The 18,320-nt window shown below is 40.3% G+C and overlaps 2 protein-coding genes across 2 annotated transcripts in view; both read right to left on the bottom strand.

Moving 5' to 3' along the window:
* Positions 1 to 18,320, bottom strand: part of optn (optineurin) — a 413,618-nt gene that overhangs the window by 26,383 nt on the left and 368,915 nt on the right. The window lies entirely within an intron of this gene.
* camk1da (calcium/calmodulin-dependent protein kinase 1Da) overlaps positions 5,312 to 18,320 on the bottom strand; it is a 59,930-nt gene continuing 46,921 nt past the window's right edge. Inside the window, exons 5-11 of the mRNA XM_062443759.1 lie at positions 17,893 to 18,019; positions 12,481 to 12,556; positions 8,444 to 8,556; positions 7,713 to 7,791; positions 7,506 to 7,593; positions 6,536 to 6,785; positions 5,312 to 5,436 (exon numbers count right to left, since the gene is read on the bottom strand). Of these exons, the coding sequence (XP_062299743.1) occupies positions 5,312 to 5,436; positions 6,536 to 6,785; positions 7,506 to 7,593; positions 7,713 to 7,791; positions 8,444 to 8,556; positions 12,481 to 12,556; positions 17,893 to 18,019 (858 nt within the window). The remainder of the gene's footprint in view (positions 5,437 to 6,535; positions 6,786 to 7,505; positions 7,594 to 7,712; positions 7,792 to 8,443; positions 8,557 to 12,480; positions 12,557 to 17,892; positions 18,020 to 18,320) is intronic.

Below are 18,320 nucleotides of genomic sequence, written 5' to 3'. Positions count from 1 at the left end.
ACAGCGCTAGGCTGAGGCAATTTTAGCATGGTCGCAACAGTCAGAATTGTAGCTAACGTGACAACCACTGGAAACCAAAACATACACTATTTTTACAAAAACACTGCTCTAAAACAATGAATACACTTTTTGTCACTCGATACAACAAAAATAAAAAAGCTGAATCAGTAAATTATTTTCGTGCCAGGAATATTACTTTAATGAGCAGCATTAAGGCAACATTCATGCCACTTAGCTAGGTTACATTAACCAATAGGATTATATCTGCCTCCAAACTGTTTGTAGAACTGAAACTCCAATTTGCCACTGAGCAAAACTCAGGTTTTTCTAGGACTCGGGCATCTCAACCTGTGTACATCTTTACATAATACAGAGATATTAACATCATACAAGGGCATATAAGATTATGCGAACACTCATGGTGACTTTGAATTTTTGAAGCACTTTTCCCGACATGCTTGTGCTTTCATCTTTTGTGACGATGCGCTTCGGCAGCGTCTTCTGCGTAGTGTTAGAAAAAGGTCCGGGGTGTGTGAGCTCAAAGGGGGAAGAGCAGACGAGAGCGGATCCTAGCCGCCCCACGTCCTTAACAGTGTGTTTCTGAGTCGGTCACAGCTTTGGATTTCTTCCTTTAGAATGGCAAAAAACGTAAGCCTGAGTTCAGTAAACGATGCTTTCACTTGTAGTTGAACTGACACTGAAGTGGTGCTGGAACACTGATGGCATTAAACTGCACTGTGCAGCTCTGCATATGGCAGTCACACAGTGCTGGACAGTATATGAAAGCAAACTGCAGTGGGGAATAAAGGGGAAATTAGCTTTTTTTTCTTCTTTTTTTTTAAACATTAAACATTCCATAAAGATACAATCAACTTCCCTCGACACACACTCACTCACTTATTCACTCACACATGCCTGAACAGTAAAACATTCGTAAATATTATCTTGAAAATGATCATTTATATTCACAATCTATTTACAGTAGCATCTTAAATATGGAAAGATTCATTCAGAAAACTTTATCTCTCTCTCTTTATAGCAAGCTTTCGATAAAACAAAAACAGCAGACACAAAACCACAGAAGAGCCCCTGAACCCTCCCTCTGCCTCACAGCACATTCGTAAACCCAAATGTCCAGACTGAAGTGGACAACATCACATTTAATGAAAGATATTCTTACAGTGTTGGCTGATAATTCATTAACATATTTGTGCCGGAGAAAAATTCGGTACACCACTTTCACAATGTAGCTCACTCAATAATAATAGTGATGACTGATTACCCACAAATTGAATCTTTTTTCTTGACTCTAACTGCTGATGTTGTTTCCTTCGTGTTTCCTACTCCCACATCCAAGAAAAATGTATTTAAAAAAATGCATAGCAATCAATGGGTATGTACTGTATACATGGTTACAGTGAATAATTAGATTAAGGTGACCATTGGAAGAAAGCCCTTACATGGTTTGAAGTTCCCCTCAGTAATGCAGGTTTACATAAATTAAAAAAGCGGGGTTAGTTTCCTCTGAGAAAAATAAAACACAAGACCCCAGTGAAAAAAAGAAAGAAGAATAAACACAAATTTCTGAAAAATGAACTGTGTAGTCGTGCAGTGGAGACACATTGGTGTTATAATTCAGTAAGAAACACTAAAGGTTCCTCTTTCTGTGTGACTGCTTTGACACGTGCACATTTAAAAAAGCAAAATAATCCTTAAGAGTTTATACTGCAATTCAAGGTGTCATATTACTTTGCTTATACAGGTATCAAGACTATTTTACTACTAGACAATTAAATTTCCAGCATAACATTAATAAAGTTACAATGTTTTCAGCCAATTTGCCTAAAATGTAAAAAGGATCTAAAACAGGTCATCAGTCTCTGCAAGGACAATAAGTGATTGATCAGTGCTGTCACCACATCCAGAAAATCTATAATATATGCTTACATGCTTGAACAACGATGTATCTAATATGGAGTGTGTGTATATGTGTATGTGGAGTCCAAAGAGTTCAATGGAGTACAATGAGAAGGTTCAGAGGCCTTTTTCACAGGAGACATTTTGCTGTGTCACAGTAGGAAAGGCACAGGTGTAAATAAGGAAATTCATGAAGGCCGAATTCCATTTAGCTGCTTCAGTTTCAGGGTCCTGGTACTCCACATGCTGGCTCACTGTCACACTTTCAATGACTTACTGGGACACTTGAAAAGAACAGAGCCATTTTAATGTTATTATCAACACCTGTGCTTCTCTTGCTGCGACAAGTTTAAATGTCTGCTGTGGAAAAAGCCTCTTGCTGGCTACCACAATGTTTTTTTAAATATTACCACCAGAGGGCATCAAAGTCAGAAATATTTAAATCTTACATACAGTAGCTTTAAACAACATTTGCATAAATATTTACTTTCAAAAAACAACTATGACAAGAAACAATATCTCCTAAAGTAACTGACAGTCTTGTAAAACCGAAAAAGAACGCAGGGAAAAAGCAGACAATCCAAACACGCTGGAAATGTGAGAAAGGACAGAGACAGATTCACAAATGTCGTTGTGGGTTGTTTCGTCAACTCTAGTCCAAGATAGTTGGAGCTTAACACATAGACCAATGCAGTGAACTCTAATCTGCTTTTATCCAGATGTGGGCTCATAGCCACCTGGCACGCCATCAACACGCACTATGAAAAATTTGCAGATACTCTTCAGCAGCACTCTGGGAAGAAGAGATGAAAGTATATATTTTTAAAAAAAGGCAGGTGGCAACTTACTAGCAAGGGATTGAAGATCTATAACTTTCTCTCCAGATTAATTTGCAGCTGGAGTTCAGCCCTTAGCTTTATTTCACTTGTGTCTTGAACAGCTTCATAATTGACTAGTTCAGCTGTGACTAATTCAGCGAGTTGTACCAAATGTTCTTCGTACCTAGCACTAGTCTTTGGCTACGATTCACAATAAAGGGATAGTTAAAATTGCATTTAATAAAGACATGACAATCTGATATGTGTGAATGAGCACCCAACGTTGTACAGCTCTGCTTTCTGAGTTACTGTAAAAGGCCTTTACAACCTACTGTAAGCTACTATTTGTCTGAGTCACGAGAAGGTCAGGTTAAGTCTTAGTTCCACTGAGATCGAATTAAACTTAGTGGATCAGCTGAAAAGAAGTTTCCAATCTGTGGAAAGTCATTCCATTTGTTTCCAAACGGAAACCTCGGAAGCCCAGAAATTGGCTAAAAGTGAACTTGTTTTTCAAATGTACTAGAAGTACGCAGAACTATGCAAACCTAGCCTTGCATTTTGGTTTGCTCACGATAACCGCCTGCATTTGGGTCATAAAGGCAGGGTACAGCAAGGACCAGGGCTTCTTCTATCATGTTTTAGTGGCTCTGTCCAATTTGGTCAAGCAAATAACTCAGCTGCATTGTTCCAGGTTTGTATCAACAGAAACTGTTGGCCAAATAATGTAACAAGTTGGGCACATCACATAACATGATGGGGTCCAAAACTTGGGAGTAATGGTGGGACAATCTGAACCTAAGTCTAAGTCTTCAATATTTAAGTCACAAGTCACTACAACACTACAATAAAGACACAGCTAACATATTCAGCCCTGAATCATTAACTGTGATGCCACGACGCCTGGAACGAAGACACTGACAGGAAAGCAGTATTCTCCAGCACACAGTACAGCTGCAGTTTTCCCTGAGCACTACTGAACTGGGTGCAGCTTGATGATACAAGGTGAGATCATGGCTTCATCAGATGGGGAAGGTAGGCAGCAGGCAACAGCTTTTCCATCTTGAATTTTGACTCAACAAAAGCCAAATAATCTCAAGAAAACCATGTGCCACGCAGTTAAATATCTCATAGATTGTTTCTAACTGATACATTTAAGCCACCTAGAAACTTCATTGTGCTGCTTGCTGCTCCTTAGTTTGGGAAGTCAAATGGCAAGGTATCGTGTAGTCACAAACATTCTCAACTGGAGGCAGTTTTCCAGTAAACATGTACCTCTAAATTCCTATCCTATCCTCTACCAACCTAAACCTGCTGCATGTTTCATAGTAACCTGTATGTGTCCCTTAAAGGGTGATTGTTATAAAAGTCTTATAAAGTAAGAAAATAATAAACAACTCAGATTCTTTCAGACAATAAAGAAGCTGTACAATGCTCTGACATCCACTCTTTATAAAGGTTTACAATCTCTACTCTCTGTCTGATAAATATAGGTGGATGGCGGTTAAATCTGTATCTGAGAACGTATCTGACCCTCTCTGTGCAAAATAGATAAAGCGCTAACTCATGTTTCCACATCTCAACAGTCGTATGGTACTTTTAAAGCACTTCTTAAAGCACAAACAAACAAACAAGCCCATATAAAAGATTTTAAAGGTGCTATGGGTAGCATTTTAATACGAATAAATCATTGTCACATTAGTAAAATGAGTGTAAACCAACGAATTCATCACGCCTCTTCTCTGCACATTACACAGCCACCAGGTCAGATTTGGATGTTACTAAATTGTGAATGCTTTTTACCACTCAGAGCTAAAGCAACAGGATTATGGGAAATGGAGTCCCATTTTAGAGAAATGCTTGCACGACCAGTAGCTGTTAATTAGCATGAGGTAGAGGCGACCAATCATCTCGACTATGGTCTAATATATTTACAGTAATTATACCAATGTAGCATTATCAATTTGACCATGACATGTTTTCTTTTAAAAGTTACGCATACCACCTTTAAAATTAACAGTAATATTAATAAAAAATAAAACAATCCAGTTGCCAATAGTCAAACCTAAGTTGGAAAAAAGCTAAATAAAGTGTTGCCGGAAAGACCAGATTCAGGAGGGAAGTTGATGTTGACTGACATTGAATGACATGATAGAGTGCGACCGGCCCTACCATGAACCACCAATTACTGCTCAAGATTGGAGCAGCGAACGCCCAGTAATCGTTACAGTTAGCTGTAACCAATTACAGCTGGCTTCACAAACATCCTCAGTGACAGTCAGTGGCTGTGTGGTTGCTGTGGCAGGAGGGATCCAACACAGCGTCCAGGTGGTTGGGTGGTGGGCGTACAGTATGGCGCTGTGTGGCTTGAATCAGTGGGATGGAGGTTAAGTCCTCTGCTCTCTCGGGAGCAGGACGGGGAACTGGCTGGGGGGCGCATCGAAGAAGGAGTGCAGTGAGGAGAGCGAAGGACGGAGAAGAGGGTGATTTTCTTCCTCTCCTGTCGTCCTTCATCTCTTTACCGTCTCTCTGCCTCACAGCGCTGTGGCCTCCCAGCTGGTTCCCCGCGGGACCTGGCGTCACTTGGTCTCCGTCAGCACTGGGGCGGGGACCACTGAGGGATGTGGCCGGCTCAGCTCAGCCCCCGCAGCAGGAGAAGAGGCTGCAGATGCCAGGCTGCAGGGCGTGGCTGGTGTGGTTACACCTGAGAGGGAGGAGTCAGCAGTTTGATTAACAACGTAGCAAATGTTTTATTGTCCTGTCATTGCTAGTAAGCTAAACCACAGCCTCCTTAGCTAGCTACGGTTGCCACATCGTCAAGCTTTCTGTTCCTGCATGGCACATATGTAGCTTACAATGATGACAGATGACAAATTTACCACCTAAAAAAAACCTTAATTTTAAAGAATGGGTTCCTAAAATGAGAGTTTTTGCTAGGAGATTGTAGCTAGCTAATTAGGCTAACATTTAGGATAAAAAAAAATAAAAAAAGGCCCTATTCAAAAATACTGAGAAAAATAGCTTAATTACAATCACCAAATGTGTAGCTATTTTTCTTCTTTCTGTCTGAGTCTTTTAAAGGCATTATGAAAAAAAAGCATTATTACCGTACCTATACTTTTTTTTAAATTGTATTGAGGGTGCTATATTGTCCCAAACCCCATATGTTCTCTGTCCATACAAAAATTTAAAATTGAAAGCATTTAAAAAAGAAAAGATAAGAAAAGGCTGTCATCGAGCTGACTTTAATATTTTAATCTGATGTCTTTTAAAATGGGAACCTAAAAGTGTGTTAAATATGCAATTGCTACAAGCATGACTGAGGCTCAAGCTGCTGCTTACATACCTGGACAAGCAAGAGGTTTCTTTTATGCCCCCAAAGTAAAGCCAGTTAAGAGCAGGACAGAGCTGCTAACATTAGCCTATCCTCTCATATAGTATCATCCAGGACCAGCCTCCACAAAAAAGGGGACATACTACACCACAGACTAATTATGTTATATGAAGTGTAAACATGCTAACATTTGCAGCTCATGATAAGACAGAAAAACATAGTGTTATCCTTACACCTTTGCTCTTGTATTTTTGGTTTTGGAGGGGGTCAAATAAACCATAAAGTTCCATCTTAACTCTCTATATGGAATATCACTCAACTTCAACATGCATAAATACTAATCTTAAAAGGCTAATTACATTTGATGAGCAATATATGACAACTGCTGTTTGGAGCAGCAGTACTTTTGCTGATGCACATATGTTCTCTTGTCTTTGTAGTGCCACTGAAACAACCAACCCATACTCACATTCCTTACGTGGAGCTGCTATGTTGTTGTCTATGGAAGAGGTTTTGCTGGCAGCTGAATTGGTGCTCTGTGCTGCCTGGCCAGTGTTTTGGCTCTGAGCTGGCTGGATTTGGCCTGCCTGGCTCTGGACAGGCTTCTGAGCCTGGCCCGGCCTGGTCAGCGGGTTGGAGGCGTCCATGCTGCTCCCCATGCTACTGCCAAGCTGCAGCCGTCTCATGTGCCGAACCACCGCAGTGGCATTGAACGCTTGCTGGAGAGAGGAAGAAGAAGGGAGAGTGAGGAGTATGAAAGTGTGAGCTCTTAATTTGCCTTGATTTCTGAGTTTCTTACATGCAATTAGAGAAAAAAGCACTTTATGGGCATTTTACATCTTTTATATGACATGTCTCCTGTTTAAATAGGATGTTTTAGTGGGACAAAACAGCAATGATCCATTCTAAAGGGTAAGAGAAATGTAGGAAAGGCCAGAATTGTTCAAAAAGAGAAGTGAAGTTACTGCACTGGAAGGAAGGAGTAGGCGTGGGATAATATAGAATTTTTTTAATGTTATGTCAGTGAAAATATAAGAAAAAAAGGTGATTTTTCACTTCATAGTGGCTTTGAAGTTTGCAAACTAGAATCTGCTTTCAATGAACTGGCACCAGTACAAAAGTACCTTGATACGCTCTTCTCCTGCTCTTCATCTTCCATTAAAAACATCTGAAGTTCAAATATTACACAAGCTGGTACTCTCAACAACCTGAGCTAAGACTTTTTAAAGAAATATGCCTCAAGTCTGCAGATGAATCTCACTTGTCCTGAGAGCATCAGTGGATGACCTCTGACTGTATGTCGGGCCAGGTTTTTATTACCAGGTAATTCATCTTCAAACAACACGGAAAATCATCGAAGGACTTACACTGGAGCATACAACAGTGTGCTGCAATAGAGCCAAAACCACATGCAATTAACTGGTGTAAACAAAATTTACCCTCCATTTGCTCTTGGCAAAATTCTTTCTGATCTGCCGACTGACGGACTCGTGGATGTTCTTGCAGAGAGCCGTATCCCCGGCGATCCTGACACACACACACACACACACACACACAAATTCTCTGTTAACACTTCTGACTGCACATCAAAACCTGTATTGATTTTATGCCTTTTTATCAGCTGTGAATGTGTGTGTCTTTCTCACCAGGGGTGTCTGAGCGCCTGATCACAGGTGAAACGTTTGGATGGATCTTTTTCCATCAGACTGCCGATAAAATCCTTGGCTGGAAGAAACAATAAAAACATAAAAAACCCCGTAAAACTTTGGACAAGCAAACAAACACAAACTTTAAATAGCCTCTCTAAAACAAACTCATTCTCCTTACAAAAGAAAATAGGAGCACTTATACACAGGTTATTAAAATTTCAGTCACGTTAGGATGTTTTTCTGTCTCAGCACAGAACTGCATCAGCAGTAGAGGTGGAAAAAAAACTAATTGGAGTTATGAGGCTCTTACGAAACAGCAGCAATCTGCAAAATACCTCTGAGTTGGGTGATTTCCATTAGTTCTGAGCACCATCTGCTTTGTTTGTTTTAAGAGGAAACCAGACACTTTTGGAAACACAAGGCTGTACCTGACAGCACACAGAGTGACATTTCATCCACACATGCCCATAAACGAAGCTGATGTCTTTAATTGGTTTGTCAGACGAGCTTTGCACATGGCTGTGTTGATGACTGATGACCCCACACACACACACACACACACACCACATACACATTCTCACATACATTCATTCCAGACAGATGACGTCAGAAAACCGTGATGGAGAGGTGGTATGTGGTCCATATGTGCCATGTGGTGGACAGAGGGTAATCGGTCAAGGTAAAGATAAAGGATGAGGAGGAGGAGGAGGAGGAAGAGGAAGGCTCACCTGAATCTGATATGTCGTCCCAGTACGGTGCATCAAACTCATAGTCGGCTTTCAGGATCTGTTCGAACAGCTTGGAGTCATTTTCATCGTAGAACGGTGGATAACCACACAGCCTGCAGATGAAAGGTTCACTCAGTCAATTTTATACAGTACAAAATGATTTGCAGTACCAGTCAAACGTTTGGACACACCTTCTCAATCAAGTGTATAGGAAGGTGTGTCCAAAATTTTTTGACTGGAACTGTACATTTCATTTATTCATTTACTAATTTATTTATCTAATAACTAACTAATAAGTTCAATAGATGATGTCATTTTTAAGTCATCCATTTATAATTTATTATCTATAGATTCAATTATTGATACACTGAGTACTCAATACTTTATTCGTCCTTCGAGGGACAATTTGAGACAACCAGAAGTATACATTTCATTTAACGTGAAAACAATCTTGTCCAATATGACAATGTTTAAGAGAGTTGAAATACAAGGATTAATGGCAGTGGACAGTCTGCAGCTGGCCAAAAATATTCAAAAGCACATATAGTGTCAAAAAGTGTTTTTTTTTTGTGTTAAATATAAAATTAAACATTAGTTAAGGTTTTCGGTTATCTGTAGTCAGTTTGTCTAATTCAGTGTAAAACATTAATATAATTTTTTATGTTGTTTTGCATGTATTTGCCATTATGTGATATTAATATTAGAAATCCTAACCCTAACCCTTTCAGCCATACTGCCCATCCTTACCCTGGATGTAAGGTATTATATCTGTAGCTTGATGTCACCTCTTGTGACAGGGGACAATGTGATTTTTGGTTACTGGTTAACATGATATTACTGGTTTCCAGTGCTGGTGAATGCAAATGAACTGAAGCTCCAGTCAGATTCTCCATAATGAGCCAACTGAACCAACAGCTGAGCTGCTGCTCAACCAAAAACATCATCGGCAGCTCATTACTGGAGTTCTGGATGCACCAAGAGATTTTCATAAAAACTCATTAAAATGCCGTTCTCCATCGATACACACCAAAAAGACTAGAAAAACACACCGGGAAGAGAGAAAGGAAGGTTACACCTGCTTTGAGGAAATAAAAGCTTTTCCATTTGTTTTTGTTTTTTTGGCTTTCTACCTCATCTGTCATTCAGCTTACCCTCCACACACACACACACACACACACCAGGAAGGAAGGAAGGAAGGAAGGTTCTGCCTGGTGTGAAGAGATGCTTTCCTTTTGTTTTTTGGCTTTCACGTTTGGTTGGAGGCTCAGCCGTCGCTCACCATCCGTCCCACTGAACACACACACACACACGAACACACACACATAAATGTACACACACTATCCAGGGTGATTATAATGGTTGATTACCTGATGTGATCTTTCCACCTGAGCAGCAGCTAAAAGCTAACAAGGTCTGAATCCCATCGCTAATGGGCTAATTGCCAGCGGGGAGCTGCTCTTTCTCCCTCTGTACACTCACACACATACACACACACACACACACACACACACACACACACACACACGTTTCTTCACTAAGTTTGTAGTTTCAACAACACCTCATTTTACTCACATTTATGAAAAAAGGTCAATTTCAAATGTGGTTTGCAGAATCAAGGAGATACACACACACACACACACACACACACACACACACACACACACACACACACACACACACACACACACACACACACGTTTGCAGAGCTATCCTTGTTAGGACATTGCATAGACCTCCATACATTGTAGCCTAACCCTAACCTTAACCATAACCTCAATTCACACCTTACTCCTAACCTGAACTAGTACATCAGAAATCATGTTTTGCCTCATGAGGAGCTTTGGACCCCATGACGACTACTGGTCCTGACAAGGCTAGTATAGTGGAGACGGTCCCAAAGAGGTAACAAAAACACGCACAATTTGAAACACACAAATACACAGATGTATATGATAGTGTCTTTTCCTCTGCCATCTCACATGCTCTGTATCCCATTAACCTGCTGCTGACCTCCGACCCCTCATCCGACCTCACAGTCAAGAGGTGCAGACACACGCAGACCTTACAATAATTAGAGTGGTGTGTTTTGGCTTCGTGTGTCAAGAGCATTGCACACACACACACACACGGGAGCACAAGTTGACTCAAAAGTATACACACACATGCAAAATTAAGCATAACACACACACTCTAAATCCACCTTAGACATATTGTAATAAACACACATATTGTTGTGTGTGTGTGTGTGTGTGGGGTGGGGGGTGGGGGTGGTAAGAGGTGGGGGGTGACACGGCAGAAGAAAAACAAAAAGCAGAGAATAAGAAGTCTAGCCTGCAGCTCCATGTCCATACAAGGCCATCCAGCAGAGCTCCATCTGGCTCTGATGACGGCACACAGCAAGATCACCACCATCATCATCGCACACACACACACACACACACACACACACTGACAGGGTAAAATAAACAAATACACACACACACACGCCTGACGCACGCACGCACATACGCACGCACAGACACACACACACACACACACACACACAAGGGTTTTAGTTCAGCAACAGCACAGGGTAGTAGTCTTTGACCTTTAAGGGCATTAGCCATCATGCACACATTAGCGTACACTGGCAGCGCTGTTGGTGTGGTTTTTTTATAACTTTCCATCACCAGTATTACCATGTTACAGGAATGCAGCGCTACTGGTGGAACACTTTTAATGGAAACAATGGGAACATGCTTTAATTTGATGTGGGATGTTTTTTGTGATTGTAATACATCACACTCAGCCAGTGTTTGGATGGAGGTGAGTCACTCTGTGTTATACGGAATGTGCGCCAGACTCTACTGTTGAGGAGTTGCGGCGCAGTTTTTAATTCCTACATTTATGAAAAGGAGAAGTGGGGTATTTTTGTTTGCAATGTAAAGAGCCAGGTAGTGTGTGGAAGTCTCAAATCTCACAATTCAAGTATGAATACACTTCAGTGCCATTCTGACATTTCAGAGTAGGAAAAGCACAGGTGATGGCTTAATTCCATTTATCTGCTTCAGTTTCAGGGTCCTTGGCGTTGTGTTATATGGTTCACTGTCATGGCTTACTGGGACATTTGAAGAGAACGGAGCCATCGTTAAAGTTATTAGTAACACCTGTGCTTTATGTCAAGTCAAAATTTCCGCTGTAAAAAAAAAGAAAGGGCCTAGTGTCACAGAGAGTAAGAGATTCATCCAATGCAACATTTGGATATTATGGATGAGAAAGTCACTACTAACTACAGATGGGTCTGTTTAAGGACTAAGTGATGTATGCTGTCATATGAGAACCAGCATATGACGCAGCATCTGTTTGCCTGTCTAACACTACCTTATTAATAATTCAACACTCATTTATAGATGGCTTCTGTTGTATTTGGAAGCTTTTTACAGAGTTGAGGATGGTTATATCTCACATAAATATGATGAAAAGTGTCTGGAAAACTTCCATCTAGGTGAAAAGATTCAACACCTAAACATTACACGTTTCTGTTGCATGCAGCCAAGCGGTGCTGACGGCAATTCCCATCTCACGTAATGCAGCATAAAATCACACCTTTACCCTTGTCTAATCCACATAACAGAAACGCTACCACACAAAACTGAGCGTGCCTGATAGTGTCATAGATGTAAATGGATGTAGTCACAGGTAATCTGCTCCTGGTGTATAAAACTATGAAAATTTGACTGTTTTAACATTCGCTACCCTACCATATTTGTTCTGTTCCACCATGACAGTTCATGTGATATCAAAATGCTTAAAAAGTAAAAATGTATTTATGTACACATATCGAAACAGCTAATCAAGTTTGCTTAGGTTCGCCTATACTGGCCACCACCAAACTCTGAACTCCTGTGAGATATAGTAAAAAGCATCAAGTATCTAGATTTATCATCTAATCTAAGCTTTTTCCTTGCATGAAACCAACTCAAAGCAGGTGATACCAGTTAGAAACCACTTCCTGTATGATGAGATTCAATTCGGTGCAAATGAGATTTGGTACTCACAAGATATAGGCAATCACTCCAATGGACCAGCAGTCCACTGCCTTGCTGTATGGCTTCTGGGCGAGAACCTCTGGAGCTGAGAGAGGAAGACAGAGAGAGTTGGTTAGGGTTATGGTTAGTGATGCTTTTCATACTTCAATCTTGCAGAAGCCATGTGGTTGTTTAGCTAAATTTAAAATCTGAGTTTCGGTAGCATTATACTTTATTGTCAACTTGAGATCCAGTTAAAGCTGCAGTGCGATTTTTATGTGAAAATGTAGCTGTTTTATAAGCCTGCAAACTGAGGAAAAGCTGCAGACTCTCCATGTCTGCCCAAATTAAAATCACATGTCGCTTTGGTTAATGGTGGGAAATTTTCTGCGGGAGGTAAGAGGTTCTCACAGCTCCGAGAAGTTGTGCCTGGTATGAAAAAAAAATACCTGTGGTTATCTAACCTAAAGTTCAGATGAGTGTATATGACAACAGCTCTGAAGGAAAGGGGACCTGCTGAATATGACTTGATCCAATGAACATTTTTCTCTTTCAGTTTTTGCTATGCTTTGCTCTGGCCTGACCTTCCTCTGCTGCTCATTATCCAGCCCCGGACAGAGCAAATTACTGATGACAGTAAGCCCGCCACAACATCACCTCACACATACACACACAAGGCTGTCTCCAAATACATTTGGCACACACACACATATAACCAGATATGACCAAATACCAATCATATCTGGGGCAGAATATAAACTTTGCACACATGTGGTGAATCAGGGTGCTTAAGATTGTTTATAGGTCTACCCTGACTCATTGTGATGGTGTGTACGCGTGCGTGCGTGTGTGTGCGTGTGCGTGTGTGTGCGTGTGTGTGTGTGTGTGTGCGTGTGTGTGTGTGCATGTGTGTGTGTGTGTGTGAGTGTGTGTTCTTGTTTTGCTGGATTCAGAATTAGGACATTGTTAAACACTGAGGTCATTGTGTCTGGTTCTCAGTACTCAGTAAGGTACTCAGTCAGGTCAAACATGTTTCTTAGGTTTAGAGCTGGTATAATACAATATCTAGTCAAATATAGTCACCTTAAATATGTTGTTTTAATCGCATTTTTAATAACAATATCTACATTTGCTGATGCTAATTGCTTCGATGTTCCTACTCTGCATGTCCCACAAATGGCCTGTCAAACTCAGGGTGGGACTTGATCTTATTTGGATTATTTTGTTAATGAAATTGAGTTTTTGTTTTGGTTCTTGATAAGTCCTCTGTTCTCTTACTCCAAAAAAAATGTTGGCGTCTGATTGTGCCAAAAACTTCACTTCATTAAGCTTCATGTGCTTGGTTTGTCTTGTGTTCTAGTGGAAAGAAACATAAAAAATCATGTCACCAGTATGTCTATTGATTGTCTTTTAAACAGTGTTAATGGTTTTGATCATTAACAACATTACAAAGAATAAAAATGAGAAAGTAAGGAGCTGATATTTCTTTCTTTTACCAGACTTTCCAATCACACCGTACACTGTAAAAGGGTTGGGTTAGGGTTAGCAAGCTTTAAGCAAGCTGACTGCCATATGTTCTTTATATCTTCATCATGTTGTATATGCATTTTATGGGACTTGTTTTATTTTCTTTTAGTGTGCCTTTGTATTACCACTACTAATAATAATGCATTTCATTTGTACATTTTCATTGGCGGTGAATCTCAACGGGCTATAGCATTAAAAGCATTTAACACATTATCATCGTCATCATCATTTTTTTGATATCTAAAGAGGTCAAAACCACAGATAGATAATAAACATGAATGTGTTTCAGCTTGTGGCCTTCATCAAACAACACATCACAAAGAATAATTGAGATGAGTAGTTGGACAACCAATAATAACACAAACATGCATAATGTTGAAATCTTTTATAATGTGTTGTATGATGGCCTTGATAAATTCCAGCAGGCGAAACACACACAATAAACATGTTCTTCATATTATGGAGTTTTGATCTCTTTCCACTATTTTCTGTCTCACTGCTCCTTGGAAGAAGGTGAAGTTACGCCAGAAATCTCCAGGACAAAAGATTAAAATATCCTTCAAGGCTATCTCTGGCTCATTTACTGCTCTTTTTTTCCAGCTGATCAACAAGCATTGTCCCTGTCACATAAACTCTGGAGATTATAACCATGAAGCATCTGCAGGTGGTTTTATTAAACATTTTTAGCCCCTGTTATAGCAGGATAGGCATTTGAACATCGAATTAAACTGCAACACATCCTTAAAAAGGCATGATTGTTAAAAAATGTGTGATGACTTCATTGGCTGGAATGTAATACCTGCTGGTGCAGCATGAAACCCCCCCCCCCCCCCCCTCCCCCCTCCCGAAGATGCAGTCTTTTTCCAGGAATCAATAGCTCATGTGCCAATTTCATATTCCATTTCATCTTCTTGTGTGGACCTGCAGCTCAAACTGTCGTATCTTATTCTGACATGAAGCTCATTTTACATTTAGTGTCATGCATAATAATGGAGAGCTGGTTTCAGTTAATGAGCATTTGTGAACATGCTGACTTAAGATATATTTTTGAGGACACTATGGGGACCTAATGAATTAACTTCATCACTGGGTGTTCTTCAGTACAGTAAAACTAAACGCTAACTGTGTGTTTATGCGCATTTGCTCAAGCTTAATGTTGAGATCAGGTTTTCATTTGGTGCGTTCCAGGGTTATTTGTGCTGGAGTTATATTTAGACACACATTGTCTGCAGTGGTAATGCCCCGCGGACAAGCAAAAATCTCTGCAGGAGGGCGGGGAGGGTGAGGCCCAAAACGATTCCTATGGGATAGATGGAGAGGAAGGGGAAAAAGAAAGAGATTGACTATTTCATTTCAAATGATGGCTAGTGAGGGAGTGTGTGTCCTGAGCAAATTTGAGTCACTTGTATTTGTAGTTTTATAAAAGTCAACATTTACTTCAAATTAAATGTTTGTGGGCTAAAAATCAAAACAAAAATCCATCTGGGTTATGTTGGCCTTCGGGGGATTGCTATCATTTCTGTTACAAAAGTTCATCGACGTTAAATTGATTCATCAGTGTGTATTTCTGTGACCAATTTGTTTACTTGAGAGTATTGTCGGAAACATGAGCAGAACAACCGGTCCGTCTGTGTTCCAACACCGAAGAGCGTGTGATGTCAACACCGAACATCTGTCTCGTATAACAACACACACACACACACACACACACACACACACACACACACACACACACACACACACACACACACACACACACACACACACACACACACACTGATATGGGCACTCACACAAGCAGCTGAACTCACATGCACACACCAATTCACATACGCACACACACACACACAAATATATACAAATACACATACATACACATACAAACACACACACAAACAAGTGCTGCTCTGCTCTATGTTGACTCTGCAGGGGTGGTGGAGGGGGGGTTGTCTGTTAGGAAGTGATAAGCGCGACTGGCAAGTGTGTGTGGTGCACACAGATTGAGTATCTGAACCCCCCCCACACACACACACACACACACACACACACACACACACACACAAACACACAAACACGCAGCGCTCCAGATCACACAGAATGAACAAAGATGGTGCGAGCGACATAAACGGTGTCAGATGGAAACGACATGCGCTCATTGAATTTTTAATGTGCTTCATTGGATTGACCCTGAAGTCTAAGTAAAGACAGCTTAGTTCATATTACATTCACACTTAAATGAAGTGATTAAATGAGAAATAAACAAGTATATAAAACAGGGCTGTCACGCGATTACAAAATTGAATCTTGATTAACTGCATATTTTTTATCTGTTCAAGGAACTCAAACTTTTCAAGTGTTAAAACTCTTATCAACATTGAAGATTTCTTTGATTTATGTAAATGTATGCCTATTTGTACTTGTTGAAAATCAAATACCAACATAAAACAGTAAGAAAGATTATGAGAAACCCTCCCAGGTTCAGCATTTAGCTTTTTAAAAGAATGCGCTCAAATCATAATTTATGGCAAACTGATGCCCAAAAGGCAACATATGGACACACTGGTGAGCTAAATGCTGCACTGATTAAAGATCACTTCCTGGATCCTGCACTTCAAAAGCAAATCACTCAATGCAATTGTGGTAATTGAGTACAACCTCATATGGGAAAAATAAAGGCTCACGAAAACATCTCCTAGTGCTATGGGAATAAAAAAAAAAAAAAAACGAAAAATAAACCAAAACATAATTTAAGTGAGCATGCAACAGTGGAATGGGAGTATAATAAAGAAAATGACTTTGGCTCTGTATCTTCAATAAGTGCAGTCATTGGGTGCAGTCTACTTACTTCACACAGACCACCACAATGTTAACTGGCCTGCAAGCTGCAGCCACCCATTAATCTACTGCTGTTGAAAGTTTGCTGCTTGTAGGTTTCTCTATGGGTTAGGGTTACACTGTCACACTGTCGGGTATGGTTTACTGCAAACGGGATGGTCCGGGGTAAAATCTGCCAGTGACATCTGTTCAGTCAACAAAATCAATGGTCGCTGGTAGGGCTGGGTATCAGTAACCCAGACCGAAATAAATTGATACCAAGTAGTATCGAAACGCTAAAGTGTGGCTACACTACACGCCTGTTACGCCAGATAAAAGCAAGTGCACAAAATGTGTAATAGGTATCGAATGAAGTACTCAATTGGTATCGATATCACTTTAAGGGTTCTTGGATTAGTACTGGTATCATCATTTTTTAAACGATACCCAGCCCTAGTCACTGAGCATAAATAGGAAGCCTGCCTTTGTCTACTTCTGTCTGAAATCAAAGACATTATAGAGAAATTATTATTAATTATGAGTATAAAATCTGTTCCTGGTATCAATGTAAGTGTGTAAGTGACAAACAGTGACAGCGAAAAGTCAGTTAAGTCAACTAAAGTTTAATTTACTCTAGCAGTTTCCAGGAAACCATGATTCATTTCTTTTTTCTGTTTTATGGCAGGTGGCATTACCTACCTACTATGTTGGAGTGTGAATTAGAATGATCTGTCCCCTTTAACCAATAAAGACAAGAACATTTAAAACAAATAAATAAACAAACAAAAGAACCTGTATTTCACTGAACTAAATTCTTGTCATCAGTCCAGATGCTCTCAAATAATGGAACAGACCCTCTAACCCGATGGCAAATACATTTTTTGGACTTGGTTGTTCCACTCCAAACTTCCAGGGATTTATGGCAGTTACAAACTATATGCTCCACTGATTCCTCTATTTGACAGTGCTCACATAATCCTGAGGGATGCTTGTCTATTAAGTGCAGTTTTATTCAGCCTTAAGATGTTAGGAAACCAGTGTGTGAGAAAATGAGAAAAAGAAGAAAAATAAGATGAGATGAGGACAGATTGATTAACTCACCAACATATCCCGGTGTGCCGCAGGCGGTGGACATTACATCGCCGCTGCCCTCCATCTTTGAAAGACCGAAGTCGCTGATCATGATCTTTGACTCGTCTTGAGGATTAAAATACAGCAGGTTCTCCGGCTGGAGGGAAAGGATGGAGAAAAAGGAGGGAAAGAAAGACCGCAAGACATGAGTGCATTATTTTCATTTATGGGTTTTTTAATGGGTTTTGAGGTCATTGTTTGACTGTTTTAAACAGTGCTAGTTGTCAGAGGTTGCTTTGACCAATCCTCTCTCTTCCAACAGCCGGCACGCGCCACGCCGACCCACAATGCACTGCACGTGTCAAGCCACTGCCCTTATTGCTGCTGTAAATCACTCGTGTGGATTTTATAGGGAGGGAGTGAGTGTGTGAATGTTTAGGCGGTAAGGCTTCAGAAGA

The sequence above is a fragment of the Scomber scombrus genome, chromosome 22 (genome assembly GCF_963691925.1).
Source record: "Scomber scombrus chromosome 22, fScoSco1.1, whole genome shotgun sequence".
Lineage (NCBI taxonomy): Eukaryota > Metazoa > Chordata > Actinopteri > Scombriformes > Scombridae > Scomber > Scomber scombrus.
This window is presented reverse-complemented; position numbering and strand designations above follow the sequence as displayed.